A 14,465-nucleotide genomic window follows, 5' to 3' on the forward strand; every position below is an offset into this window, starting at 1 on the left:
CCTAAACAATAAAGCAAATATGACCGGCTGAGCGGGAGTGATGTGTCGTGTTAACCGCATGTGTAAAACCTGGCGATCTTTCATGATGTCCTCGAAAGGAATCCAGAGTAATTCTTCCCTTCGAGAGCCAGTGGAGAAGCGAGGGGGGTGCGGACCCCCCCGCGCCATACGATATACCCCTCCCCCGAAATATCGTATTGAAACAATTACTTTTCTTCATCTCTAGAGAAAACAAAATGATCGCGTGAAACGGTCATTTTTCCGCCATCATTAGACCGATCACTGGAGCTAATCGCTCGAAGAAAATTTGTGCCTTTGAGGGGAAACCAAACTCAGGTGTCCAGTTCGTTTCGTTAAGGAACGTCTTGGCCATTTATTCTGCGTGTGATTTTCATGTAAAATAGCATATGAATTCATTACATAAGGGTTTTCTTCGAGGGAATGTCAGAGATAATCTAAAGGCATTAGCTAGGACAAAACCGCTTAGTTGGTTAAGCCTGAATAACACTATCATTTTTCTGTCCCTTTCGAGCGATATCTCCCGTGATCGCTCCAAATGAAAAATGATAATTTCACGCGATCATTTTTCACGATAGCCCCAGGCTCGGATTTGTCCAAGGTGCCGACGATGTTCGGTTCCAGTAGGGATCGCTATCAGTCAACGTAAATTATTTAGATAGATGTCTTAACGTTCAAGGATATTCTCAAGCAGGTCCGGGGATTATTTTTGTGGGATATCCAGGGAAGCCCAATTTTTCAAGGTGTTGCAATTTGTAACGTAATAACAGAAAATGCAAATTACACAATTTTCAGAACATTTATCGACAATATATGCTTGCATATAACTTATTCATTACAATCCAGGCACTCCCACTTGTGGACGTTAATGTTGACACGTAGCCTACGTTGACATCAGCATGTTAACTAATGAACAATCCAGGTTCACTACGAATCCCATCATTCATTATGCATTTATTCTATTTCTCCGATTTTGTGAGATTTACCCCTATATAGGTGGAAGGCTCATGCTTGGTGGGTGTCCCAAGAATCAAAGGGGAACCAGATCAAATGGGGTCGGATTTTTTTCAAGCTACTTTTTCGTTTTACCTGTTTCAAATTTACTTCGTCGCAGATGATGCCTGCGTCGTCGTGAAGACGCCAATCCGAATATTGCCGCCGCTGCGCTACTCTGAATCGTATGCAGTCATTTGTTCAGCGCCATCTGTTCGGTGCACAGACGAACCGCGCAAATCATCGGAATGCAAACAAATAACAGCACGAACTGCATAATGGTTACCGGGCAGCATAAGTTCTAGCGAGTTTTTAATACTCCTTCGCGAAATTTGTGCCTTTGAGGGGAAACCAAACTCTAGTGTCCAGTTCGTTTCGTGAAAGAACGTCTTGGCCATTTATTCTGTGTGTGATGTTCATGTAAATTACCATATGAATTCATCACATAAGGGTTTTCTTAGAGGGGATGTTTTTAATTTTGTGTAAAGATGTCTATAAAAGACGAAGGCTCTCGTAAAAGACTGATTTTGCTGGTCCGGGAAAGGAGACAGCTATGGGATCCTAAAGATCCAAAGTACAAGGATCCAAAGGATACTCAGAAATCCTGGATGGAGATAGGTCAACTCTGCAGAAACACTCGTAAGCCACCTCCGTGTATGTGTTTCGACTGACCACCGGTTTATGGTTCTCTCCTAATCATTGTAATATTACAGCTGAGAGATGTCAGAGGACATGGAAGTACCTCAGAGACTTTTATCTTGCCAAGAGGAAAAAACCCCCTACCTCAGAAATCGGAAAAAAAGAAACTTGGGCATTCATGGATGTTATGAGGTTCATAGACGATGTTTCCAAAGCTCTACCGTACGTATAACTCTGGACTGATTTCTTTACTATTTTCATGTGCAATCACCTATACTGACCTTTAATTACAACTGCAGCAAGCAGACGGAGACTGTCAACAATTTCTTCTCGGCTAACATTGGTAAGCATGTTTGTGAACATAATAACCATGGTAAGCTTCCAATTTCGGGTATATCTAACGTTCTAAATTTTCTCCAAAAGAGACAGAATCTTCGACGTACGAGAGCTCCTCGGTACAAGAAGTTCAAGGTAAATAAGTCAACCGTAGTTAAACTAATTTTTACTTTACTATATACTAAAGTACTATAAGTCTAAATCTTATCATTTCACATTAATGCCCTGTCATGTGTTGCAGATGACCCAATAAACCATATAGAGATAGTCGAAGATGCCATGCCTGCTGTAGGCCCTGAATTAAGTATTACAGGTGAGTCCTACCAGAATTTTTGGCATGCCAAGTATGACTGAATGATATAATTCATTTCTTTAGAAGGTAGATGGGTCCTTATTGACAAAGATATTTCGCATACGTGGTTTCCATATTGTAAATTCTACAGTGTGGACACTGTTTCGTATTCACTTCATCTGTTATCATTGTAATTTAAAGTAAACAAACATTAACTCTGAGAATGGGCGATGAGTCAGAACCTGATGAATGCAGGTTCCTCTTACCAGGTGGGGTGCCTGTGACAATGGCTTTCAGTCTGAAGATTGGTTCGACACATCTCTCCATTCTACTCTCCTATCTATAGACCATTTCATTTTTACATATTTATTCTCTCTTTCATCCTTATGAACTTGTCTGTTATAATACCTTTGCCTTTCTTCCCATCCTCTCGTTCTTTACTAAAAGTCTTCATGAAGCCATCATCCCTAAGATTATTATGTTGTGAGCTTAACTAGTCTTGTCTTCTTCCTTTAGTTTTCAGAAAGCTCTTCTTTTCTCCCACTCTTGTCAGAACTTCCTCATTACTTACTCAGTGGATCCATTTTATGCGCATCATTCTTTGGTTACACCACCTTTCCAATACTTTTCTCTGCTGAAAACTCCATGGCAAAATATTTAAACTTTTCTCGGAATTCCCTGTGGGTAAGATTTCCTAAGAGCACCGGCGTTTCGGGTTCCAACTCGTTACCCATTCTCACGGCTCAAAGAAAATCTTACCCGTGCAGAATCCCAAGAAAAGTTTCAATGTTCTCTTCCCCGGGAAAGAGTAAAATCTTCCAAGGCAAAAGTTTACAGAATATGTAAAAAATGTGTGCAACTGTGCTCTATACCACAAGAGTAGACAGTTTTCACAACATTGGCCACAGTTTTTGACTGTACAAAGATTGTGCTCATAGATTGCATTATATTGTCAAAGACCATTATTTAGGCTAATACGTGGTACAAGCCGTGAATATTCTATGTACCTATACCTTTTCTATGTGTACAGTAGTGGTGCAAACTGTGCATAAATGTTGGCTTTAACCAAAATATCACTAAGTCCGTTGAAGAGCTAGAAAGTATGAAGCTAGGAGCTCATGGATATCTTCATTCACATGACAAAGCAGGAGAGCAGTTGCTGTTGTGTAATATTCATTTGATGAATACTTGAGTCTCTTCCCAGTGAGAAATGGGTGGTGGAATCCACGTGGAACCCACGTGGAATCCACGTTGAGTGGTGGATATTTGGTGGTGGTGGATATTGAGTGGTTGGACCCACGTGGAATCCACGTTGATTTCAAGTGGATTTGTGGTGATTATCATAAAATGTTAAACAGAATTTCTAATTTGTGGAACTTAACTCTCTGGTGACATTTCGTCATTTATCATCCTGAAACCACGCTAGTTATGTGAAAATGTATCGCACATTCTATTTTTATATAATTCGTGGAAAGGCAGCCATGAGAGCACATGAAAAATCGTAGACATATATAGAAGGTTTAGATATAGAGTGGTTGAGGTTTTAATGGTTTTAGGACAGCACCTACTGCTGTTTTAATTTTTCCACCAAATTTCCACGTGGGTTCCACGTTGATTCCACGACCAAAAACACGTGGTATCCACGTTAATTCTCCACGTGGGTTCCACGTGGATTCCACCACCCATTTCTCACTGGGTTATCATTTGCTGGTGCTGACAATACAAATTTTTGCTACGCATCACAGCGGCCATAAGAACTGTCGGCTGTTTGTATACCCTTGCGAACGGCCACATGGGCATGCATAACAAAAGTATCACAAAATTAATGAAAACCTGCATAAATGATGCGAAGGTGATGTTTCTGTAGGTTTTTTCGTCAGTGAGCTCCCACTCCTGCTAAGAAAAATGCTACATATGTAACATCTGGTGAATTTTCCTAACTTAATAATAAAATGAACTTATACAAAGTTTAGCCTGAGACAATAGAGATTGTCCCTACTTCTTTGCTTGCGATCTCAGCTGTACGTATATTTCTCTTTAGATAGAATTCCCTCTTTGGCTGAGCTATTGTATTTACTACTCCTTTCTTGCTTCATCTCGATTGTTACTCGGCTTCCTATGTAGCAAAACTCTTTCAACTCTTCTAGCTTTTTTTCCCAAGTTCAATGTGTTTCCTAGTCTCCACTCTTTTGCAGCACACCAAATAATATCGTACTTAAATTTTTATTTATTTTCAGCTGACATATGGCCATTGTTCTTTCCATTTGTATGTGGGCATTTCAAACCCTTTTCTACCATGCTGTGATGTCTGCAAGTAACAACACACTAATTCTTTCTCCGCTAATATTGGCTCTTCAAGGTTTCCCCTTCATTTCATTGAAAATTACCAGTAATAGTGCGCACTCTTGTGTCTTTCTTTTCCCTATTTTCGCTTTTCACAGTTGGGTCCAGATTTTATGTCAGCCACTTAGTTTTTATAGAAGAGTAATTTTTCGGTCAATGAAGACCAATCTTTCAAAATTATAAGTGTTGAATTCTAATCCATGTGGCCTACTCTGTGTCTACAAAGGATATGAACTTTGGATTGTTTTTTTTGTCCTCTTCTATATGAGCAGCCTTAGGGTCAATATTGATTTTCTTATGCCCTTGATTGCATAGGCATAGCTAGGAAGTAAGGGTAGAGGGGGTTTTAAGCGTAACTAATACCAAGGGGGGGTTTAGGGGTTCCAGGCGCCCTCCCCTAGAAATGTTTTTGGATAAATGATTCAAAATGGCGAGTTTTATGGCTTTCTGTGGGAGTTATTATTAATCCTTACACTATTCTATAAGTAATATTAATCCAATAAAGTAAAATGGATTTAACTTAAAAATTTCTTTGAGCTCTGGGGAGGGTTTTATCCCCCAACCTCCCCCCTCCCCCTTGCTGTGCCACTGTTTGATTGTTGTGAATCCTCATCCAGGAATTTTCCTGCGCTTCCTTCTATTCTCCTGTTGATGATTCTTGTCATATTTTTGAGGCATGTGTCATCAGACTTATGATCCTAAAATCTTCTCACTTCTCTACTCTCTTCTTTTTGAGCATAAAAATTATGATTTTCTTCTCAAAGTCACTCGTAATATCTTTTGTTGAGTACATTTGGCAGATGGTTTTGTGGAGCTGGGTTATAGATTTCTCTCCTGGGTTTTAATTTGTCATGCTTTTATATCATCGATTCCTGATGCCTTGTTCCCCTGCAGGTCTTTTGTTGCTGCATAACTTGATTCATTCACAATGCCCTTAACTCCCACTTTGACAGTACTGACATTGTTTCCTTCTTCAACATTATTCCCACCACACCTGTTCGACCTTTTTGCTCCACATGCCAATACCCTGGCTATCAGTAATTAAGCACTCTCTATTCTACCAACTTACCATCCTGATAAATTCTCTCTTGATTGATATTGATCTGTTTTCGTTATCAATTAAAAATTTTACTCACTTGGCATCATCGTATGGTATGGTATTTGGAGGAGGCGACCGACAGCTGAGGTCATTTGCGCCATGAGGGAAGGGTATGGAAGGAAGGGTGGAGAGAAACCCGGCGTCGGCATTAGCCTGCCCTTAGCGAAAGGCGCCAAGGGGACCATGGCTTAACGTCCCATCCGACGGACGGAGTGTTGCACTTGAAATGTCCTCCACACAACACTCAAGCAGGGATCGGGCAGTCTCTGAAAATTCTCTGCTACTGCCGGGATTTGAACCCGAGCCCGCCGGGTGGGAAGCCAACACTCTAGCCACCACTCCAACCCGATCCCCTATCATCTCATTTAATGCATAATGACTACATATATAGCTTGCTAAATCTTGTGGGTCTTCTTTCTTCAATGAGGTCTAATTTTAAGGCTTTTTTAGTTGATAATAGTTAGTTAGTCATATCTTTCTTTTGTTTACTGTTGTTATAAGGCAGTATTTTACATCTACATATGAACAACAAATTGAAACCTTTTTTAACATCCAAAATTGCTCTTAAGTGGAACCTATACTGTACATAGTTTCAATTTGTGTAGGGAAGCTTGATTTCGCAAAGGAATAATCATTTCTGTTTGTCAATTTTAGGACCTGCTGCATAGCAGCTTTTTAATCCATTTTGGATAAAATTTTAATATGCCCTTGTTATTTATGAGAGTTCTCCTTTTGAAATCCATGTCATTGTTGATTGCTTCCTTTTATGTCTGATGGTCATGCATTTGACAATGCTTAAAGGATTACTCTAAGCTTCTCATCATATGCCTCTTTGTATCTCACAGAAGTGGTTAATGAAAGAAATAATCAGCAACCCCGGAAAGAGAAAGAAACTCCGTGGAAATATTTTAAAATGTTAGCTGCCAGAAATAGAGCTCTTTATCCCAGATGCTGTAGCCTACAGTAAATGTTAAATCTTGGTTATGCACCCCTTATGCAATTGCCCAAAAAAATGAAAAACAGAAATAATACATGCTTCAAAAGTGTATGCTATGTATGTCTACCACTAAGCCAAATACATATGTTTGAATTACAAACTCATTGATTTCCTCTTGATATTGTGTTTCAGGCAGTATGTCTCCCACTGTGTTAGAAGATCCACACATGGAGGTTTCACATATTCGTGGTGAGTGCTAGTTGATTTTTGCTGATCCCATTTTAGTATTTATCCTACTTAAATACTGTAATGATAATAATATTTTATTAGCTACAGGACATGTAGTTAATTAATGTGCATAGAAAAACTCACTTATAATGAAACAGACTGCCTAACCAATTCATATCTAGATGTACAAAGTTTCACACAGGTACCCGATTTTGGTGACAAAAATTCATCTAAAAAATTGGGTGAATTTCTTTCATGATATTGGTTAAGTTACACTTTGAAAAAGGAGAAGTGTCCTTAAGTTTTTGTGGCAAGCTTTTAAAAAATCTCAAGCCTGCATAAACAGGGTTATTGATGAATGCATTGTGAGGCTATGTGAGATGAGCCTAATATCCTTAGAGGCTTAAGTATTATGCTTATGTACCTCAGTATGTATTGATTTCATTATGTACCATATGTTCATGAATTAGCTGTTGGATGGCAGGATCGAGATTTTGAAAGATGTTGTTGTCTCCTAAGAGCCAAATGGCAAATCTTACAGACTGGTAAATATGTTATCATGGTGTTTGAGTTTCATCATTATGTGAAGGTGATAAATTGTTGTTCTCTGTCTCCGTATCATTGTAAGATTCGTAATAAATAAATAATAATGTATGGAATGTAATAGACATTTTTTACATGGTTTGTACACTTTGCTTTAAGCCTGTGTTGCTGTTATAGAAATAAATATTGTTAAACGTAATTTTGCATGTTATCATCATTCAAATGAATATGGTGCCTCCTAATTACTGTATGAACCACTCAGATAGTAGTATTCTTGTGTTTATCCATACTTGGTTTTATGCAATCACCTCCTAAAAAAGTGGACGGCACCAAAAATGACAGAACCATTTTTATTATAGTCACCAGAACAAAGGCCCACATGGACCACAAAACAAGAGAATAAATATCTAAACAAATAAATAGAGAGCACATATTTATGATAAATATGGGAGTGTATATGTACAAACTTCCCAGCAAATTTCTTCCTGGGCTTGTGCCCGTTTTCTTGGGTACATCTCCTTGTACCTGTATCCAAGTTATCCCACCATGTTTTCCTTGGCCGGCTTATAATTCTTTTCTCCTTTGGACAATTGTCTCTTGCCACATTCACTCTCCTCTCTTCATCCATTCTGCGGGTTCTTTCCTTACCTTGTTTCCTTCAACGAAGATATCTTCCATGCCATATCTACCATCTAATCTTTCTTATGCTATTCCAACTAAATCATTCACCTCACTCACTTCTATCATTATAATTCAAATTTTCCATTTTCCTATACCTTAATCTTACTTATATCAATTTTAAATTTACTTTAAGTATTTTTTTAAAGTATTTGCTTAAAGTAAGCAATCTGTAACAATCTTAAGTATTGGTTTCATCAGCTTCTAACAATTTCCGATACTCCTTTCTTATCTCCTCACAACCGTCAGCAATCCTCCTCTGAATATTTATCTTCATATTTTTGAGTAATCTGGCCTTGGGTCTTCTAGTCTCGTCCCTCCTCCATGTTTTATGACTGTTGTCACAATGAGCATGTATCTTCGTCCTTTTTTTTCATACTTCTTTCACCATATCCTAATGTGTAACTTCCTTCACCATATCCCCCGAGTTTTAGAGATTTTATTTGAGGTCTTCGTTTTCCGTTCTTGCCATCTATTGCCATCAACAGAAAAGTCTCTTTAGCAGTCATGCTAAGGAGAGAACTCCACCATCTCGAAATAGATAAGGTATAGGAAAATGGAAAATTTGAATTATACAATGATAGAAGTGAGTGAGGTGAATGATTTAATTGGAATAGCATAAGAAAGAATAGATGGTAGATATGGTATGGAAGATATCTTCATTGGAGGAAACAAGGTATGGAAAGAACACACAGAATGGATGAACAGGGGAGGGTGAACATGGCAAGAGACAATTGTCCAAAGGAGAAAAGAATTGTGAGCCGGCTAAGGAAAATGTGGCGGGATAACTTGGATACAGGTATAAGGAAAGGTACCCAAGAAAACATGCACAAGCTCAGGAAGAAATGTTAGTCTTGACTTCCTCTCTTCTGCTACGTATTTGTATTTGATCATTGGGATATCAATTGGGGAATGGATTTGGTGTGATGGCTGGTGTGTTGGCTTCACAACCCGTGGGGCTGCGTTCAATTGCGGCAGTGGCATATAGTTTCCAGAGACTATCTGTTCCCTACTGTAGTGTTGTGTTGAGGATACAATAAGCACAATACACCATCTGTCAGATGGGACGTTAAGCTGTGGTTCCCTTAGCACTTTCTTTAAGATGAGGCTAATAATGCTTTGTTTCTCTCCACTCTTCCTTCTATACACTTTCCTCGTGGCAACAGTTACTTGTTATGAATGATCTCAGTTATTGGTTGCCCCCTCAAAATACCTCACCATACCAAGAATATCAATTTCGGATATCGAAGTATGGAATATGTAGTAAATCACATTTTCTATTCTCTGTTTACCCTTATCATCAGGGCCCTGCTTATCATTTTGAAAGGCACAACTTTACTATCTGTAACAATCTAAATATTGGTTACATTAGCTTTAAACAATTACTTTTTAATTTATGACTGCTGATGTGTTAAGTGCAAGTGTTTTTTCTATTTCTAGGGAGGTATGAAAGCAGAGAAACCCACAAGAACTTCAAAAAAGCCATTTTGCATGAAATGAGGAGAGGGAAGGATCCAGATTTTCAGTGGCTCACTAGTCTTTACCCCCTCCTGAAAGAATTCAAAAATTCTCTGAAAAAAGAAAGGGTCAAATTAAAAATACATGCATTGCTATTGGAATCTCTTGAAGAACAAAGTAAGGGTAGGTGTATCAAATTGGTTTACTTTCTCACCGAACAATGAGAATCTTATTAAATCCTCTTCATCTCACGATTCATGGTATGCTTGCTTTGCCTTTATTTGGGTTTACAAATAAAATTACAACGGAATTAATTTTAGATTCTTTTGCTTAGCTCTTTAACATCTACTGTTTGGGTTGAGATTGTCCTTAAGCTATTCTGCCTGATTACGCAATACACGACCAGAAAGAAAGTTATTTGAATGCATATGTGAATGTTATTGAGCATGTTAAACCTAAATAAAAATTTGCTAAGCCCTCAAATGATAACAATATGTAGAGGAACAGTTATATGAAGACCTTATTTGGCTTTCAATTTCTGTTAGTCGCCTGTTATGTTTAATACAGACATTTCTGCATGTATAATGATAGTTCCAATTCAAAGTGCCAAAATTTTATGACATAAATATAAATATTCTTAATATTTACATATACATATAACTTGTCAAAAGGAAAAGGGGAGCATCAAATAAAATATGGAAGAATGGAAAATATTCTGTAAAACTCTTCAGCAAGGTAATGATTCGTCATGCAGTCTGGTTACCCATTACTATTTACATGAAGGATTACAAATAAAATAGGTACTAAGTGGAGAGATTTTCCTGTAATTGTACTGGACAGAGATTTATATTATTGGAGAGGTGATAGGCTGGGACTTGGTCATCATTTCTACATCAAGAGGTTCACAAACAAAAAAAGTTGAATAGGTCAAGGTTCTTCTGTAACTTGTGGATTAAGTAGTTTCAAGTTATCATAAATGAGATGAGCTCGGTCATTCAGAAATCTAACCTTGCTCGCAAATAAATATTCTAGTCTTGGCAAGTTAGGAGTCTTTTTGAGTGGTATGAGCAGTATGTTATCAGGGAATTGTAGGAATATACCGTATAAGCTTGTGTAAGAGGCGCACACGTGTAAGAGGCGCACCCCTATTTTGAGGATCGAAGCTGTAAAGAAAAAAATTTTTGCGACTTTTTTTATCCTATCGTGCGGTGTTGCAGACGTATGCCTGGAATTTCGACAGTTATCGAAATGTCCCTTTCAGTACTATTTGAAAAAGGAAATTTTGATAACTGCGGCGGCATAAGAGGGAGTAGAAAGAGTTCCGATCCTCTCTTTGCATACGCCATCGCTCTACGTTGCTTGTCCTACTCACGAACAATTTTGTTTAAAAGCTCTCGCAGGAGTATTGCAATAGAATTGCAGCCGTGGAAAATTTTAAGGCAAAACACGACAGGCAAATGGCATTAGCTTTCCCAAGAGATTGAACAACAATCGGGGCAATCTCAGCGCCGTAGGATAATAACCACGTCGTAGATTTAAGGCCCCTTGCACACGCACCGATTTTGGACGGCCGGTAAAATATCGGCCGTCCACATTCCAATGGTGAACAATGGGAGAGCATTGGAGCTTGCACACATACCGACAACACGCCGGCACCGGCAAAATGCCGGTTAGCTGCCGGCTATTGTCACTGTGGATCGCGGGCGCCGGCTCAAAAACTTAGCAACGTATCGTTTGACCGGTAAAAATCCGGCGTGTGTGCAAGCATCGCTTCGCCGGTAAAATATCGGCCAATATTTTACCGGCCGTCCAAAATCGGTGTGTGTGCAAGGGGCCCAACGGAACTACACTCGGCTCTCCATCAGCTAATGCCTCTGCCGTTTTTTTCGTTTCCGAGACTCCACAGGAAAATATCAAGTTACAGGGGAACAATGGAAACGTGTTTCATCCCTACCCCATTCCACCAACTGACCTTTTTCGGTCTACCAGGTTCAATTCCCCTAGTTTCTGGAGGTCAAATGCTACGTGAGTCACCTTCTGAGCTCGAAGATATCTCGATATCTTTCAGCAATTGTATGACACGCACGAGGTTCTAAAAAGAATTAGACCTAACGCGACGTATATCTTACAGCATTTAAGTTTTTTGAGCTCTAATTGATTGACACAAAGATTTATAGCTAAAATAAGGCTATTAATATTCAACATAGTCCAAACAGCACAATTTCGGAAGAAACAAGCGTAGCATAAGCGCATTCAAACAAGACGAGACGGACTGGAAACTAAGGCAACGCAAACTGCGTATATCACATTGCTGCGCCTTCGCCCCTTCGCTTTAAAGGCAACGACGTCACATGCAAGATCGGACGTGTTCTTCCCTTTCTCCTTCGCTCGTAGCTTTAAATACGGAGGGGAGGGAGCCCTCTTCCCCTCGACCTCTCCTTCAGCGCTCTTCACTTATAAACATTTCCGATTTCTTCTATCCACCATTAAGTCCAACAGTGAGCACACTCGTTCGAATTTTTTCAACCGCAGGTTTTGACACCAATATTACTATATGCAGTATAAATGCCGCGGGATGCCCACTCGCGGCAATAAATTTAGCGCGCGCTCCGGAGCGAATCACCCCGCGCGATCTTTTCAATGTTCACCTCTGGGGTACCGACGTGACGGCGCGATGCTTGCAAAAAATTCAAACAGGAGCATTTTAAAAATACGTCACTAAGGGAGAAACTCCCCTGCCTGCCGCTTGATTTTGACCCAGGGTTTCAGATGACTGACTCACGCTGAAAACCAAGGCCACTCAGTTCCCCTTGAACTTGCAACCGGTGAAGGGGAGGGGGTAAGATAAGATGTTTGTGTAAGAGGCGCACCCCCATTTTCGGCTGCAACATCTGGGAAAAAAGGTGCGCCTCTTACACGAGCTTATACGGTACTAGATGCTTCTTTACTATTGTCCTTTTCGACAACCTGAACCATTTCATTCTAATGTGATTTCTGATTGTCCTGTGACTTCAAATGGAAGTAAACAGAAGACTTGAAACAAGAAAAACTTGAAGAAAAGGAAAATCTTGAGGGTAGAGGATGTGCCAGTTCCATAACTGCAACCCTGAAATGATGGAGCTTAAATGTAATGAAAGTGAGAAAGTTTTTCAACTTTGTTTTATAGTAATGAAGGGTCCCACTCTGGTTGATAGCTCAGGGAAATAGAGTTACTTGAGGACACCAAAGAAATTTCTAGCTGTTCTGAAACTATATAATCATTGGTTTGATCCTTGGCAACTTTTTTTAGGAAATTGACCGTTCCATTTCCAAAAATGGTATTCTATAGTAGTCTGTAAGATTTTACTACAGCTTTAGACTGTGTAATACCATTCTTTATGAATGACAATGTTTCATTGAAAAAATGTGTCTATATTTACCTTATGTAAGAATACTAATGTATGTAAATATTTACCACATTTATTGTTTTTTCTTCATTGCAGGTAATAATTGCTCTCAATAGGCTACGATATAGATGCTGTATCCGTAGATCATGTGCAGTCTGTTGAATTTTGCCAACATATAATCATGTAAATAAATACAAATTTTATATTAATCAGTGTTGAATAAAAGTGTCAATGTTTTGAAGTATGTCTTTATTTTCTTGTGGTATGTATCATTTCCCTATTTATGAGTGCTGTTTACTATAATGAGCAATGCTTTTCACCTCTGCACACTGCACGAGGGTCATGGTTGTTTCCATTAAATTGTTAATTCTTATTAAATTTATCCTCAATTTAAATATTTCCATTGTAAAGTTTACTTTCATGGAAAATCGAACATTGAAGACCCTGCCTTCTTTCCCTTTTATGTCTTCATTTGTTTTTAACTCATTTCTACCTGCTCTTAAAAGCTGCTTATGCTGTTCTATCAGTCCAAATTTTCCAATTAGTTCAGAGGAGAATGAGAGATTGAGATAAGATTGTTTACGCACTGTATTTAGCCTTCTCTTGGGTGAAAAGATAGGTACCTATACATTCATACTCAATCGTCAAGTCGGTAAAGGCCGCTTAACACAAGGCACGTAATTTTGCAGGTTAGAATTGCATTACTTTCTCAATCTGGTGTGCAGTTGCACAAGTGCTTGAATGAAATTAGAACAGGAGCTAATTTTCCATCTTGCATTCTTGCATGCGTTCTAGCAATTTGTCGCTTTTCATGAAACAATTTTGAATGCACCTTCATATATATGCGTCATATTGTGCAATTACTTAGGCTGCGTAAAACGGCCGGAAGGGGGTGTTAGTTTGGGTGTTTTTGGATGTGCATTTTACATTGGAAGGGTTTCTTTGTCATGCAATGTCAGGTTGATGCTGCAACTTTTGCAGATGCTATCATTTACCTTCCCATTTGAACCCTATTTATTTTCACACTTGTTTTCATATTCCCACATACACGGTTGAGTAAATGGACTAACATGGTTTAACCCCTTGCGCTGAAATGATGCATCTAGCTTTTCATGGAATTCCGATGCCAAGACATGCAATGATGAAGGTACCTAATCATCATATTTTCATAATTTTAGCACTACATATTTATTGGATTATATAAATATGTATTTGGAAAGTTTAACGATGTTAATAATCTATATTGTGCATAAAGAACTCGTATTTCATGACATATGATGCATTGGAAGTAATGAAATAATTTTATGCAAGTAGTGATAGCTGTGTTCTTGATTTATTTAGCTAGATAATTTACTATATGAAGTAATAAATACTTTTTATTTCACTGTTCTACATTGATTACAATCTACTTAATATCATTTCAATACCTGCCATTCCATTTAAAGGTATTAACAGAAAAAATTGAGGGAACGATCATGATATTCAGAAAATAAATTGAAGTGGAATGGGTTAATG

The 14,465-nt window shown here is 38.6% G+C and overlaps 1 protein-coding gene across 3 annotated transcripts; it reads left to right on the top strand.

Moving 5' to 3' along the window:
* The first annotated feature begins 1,222 nt into the window (after positions 1–1,222).
* On the top strand, positions 1,223–13,191 carry LOC124161114. 3 transcript variants are annotated; one of them, XM_046537326.1, is made up of 8 exons: positions 1,223–1,650; positions 1,725–1,872; positions 1,950–1,993; positions 2,074–2,121; positions 2,228–2,299; positions 6,850–6,906; positions 9,547–9,741; positions 13,047–13,191. In XM_046537326.1, the coding sequence occupies exons 1-8, from the start codon at positions 1,500–1,502 to the stop codon at positions 13,064–13,066; spliced, it is 735 nt and encodes a 244-aa protein (XP_046393282.1). In that variant the 5' UTR covers positions 1,223–1,499; the 3' UTR covers positions 13,067–13,191. The 3 variants fall into 3 exon arrangements, with proteins under 3 accessions (XP_046393282.1, XP_046393283.1, XP_046393281.1); XM_046537327.1 differs by having other exon boundaries at positions 1,725–1,842; positions 9,547–9,747; XM_046537325.1 differs by having other exon boundaries at positions 1,225–1,650; positions 9,547–9,747.
* The last annotated feature ends 1,274 nt before the right edge of the window (positions 13,192–14,465 follow it).

The sequence above is a fragment of the Ischnura elegans genome, chromosome 6 (genome assembly GCF_921293095.1).
Source record: "Ischnura elegans chromosome 6, ioIscEleg1.1, whole genome shotgun sequence".
Classification (NCBI taxonomy): domain Eukaryota; kingdom Metazoa; phylum Arthropoda; class Insecta; order Odonata; family Coenagrionidae; genus Ischnura; species Ischnura elegans.

Excerpts from the sequence above, each read along its gene's own strand:
- LOC124161114 (XM_046537325.1), top strand. The coding sequence starts at position 1,500 with ATGTCTATAAAAGACGAAGGCTCTCGTAAAAGACTGATTTTGCTGGTC. Across the intron at positions 1,994-2,073 it reads TTTCTTCTCGGCTAACATTG|AGACAGAATCTTCGACGTAC; the intron begins GTAAGCATGTTT and ends TTTCTCCAAAAG. Across the intron at positions 2,300-6,849 it reads CCCTGAATTAAGTATTACAG|GCAGTATGTCTCCCACTGTG; the intron begins GTGAGTCCTACC and ends ATTGTGTTTCAG.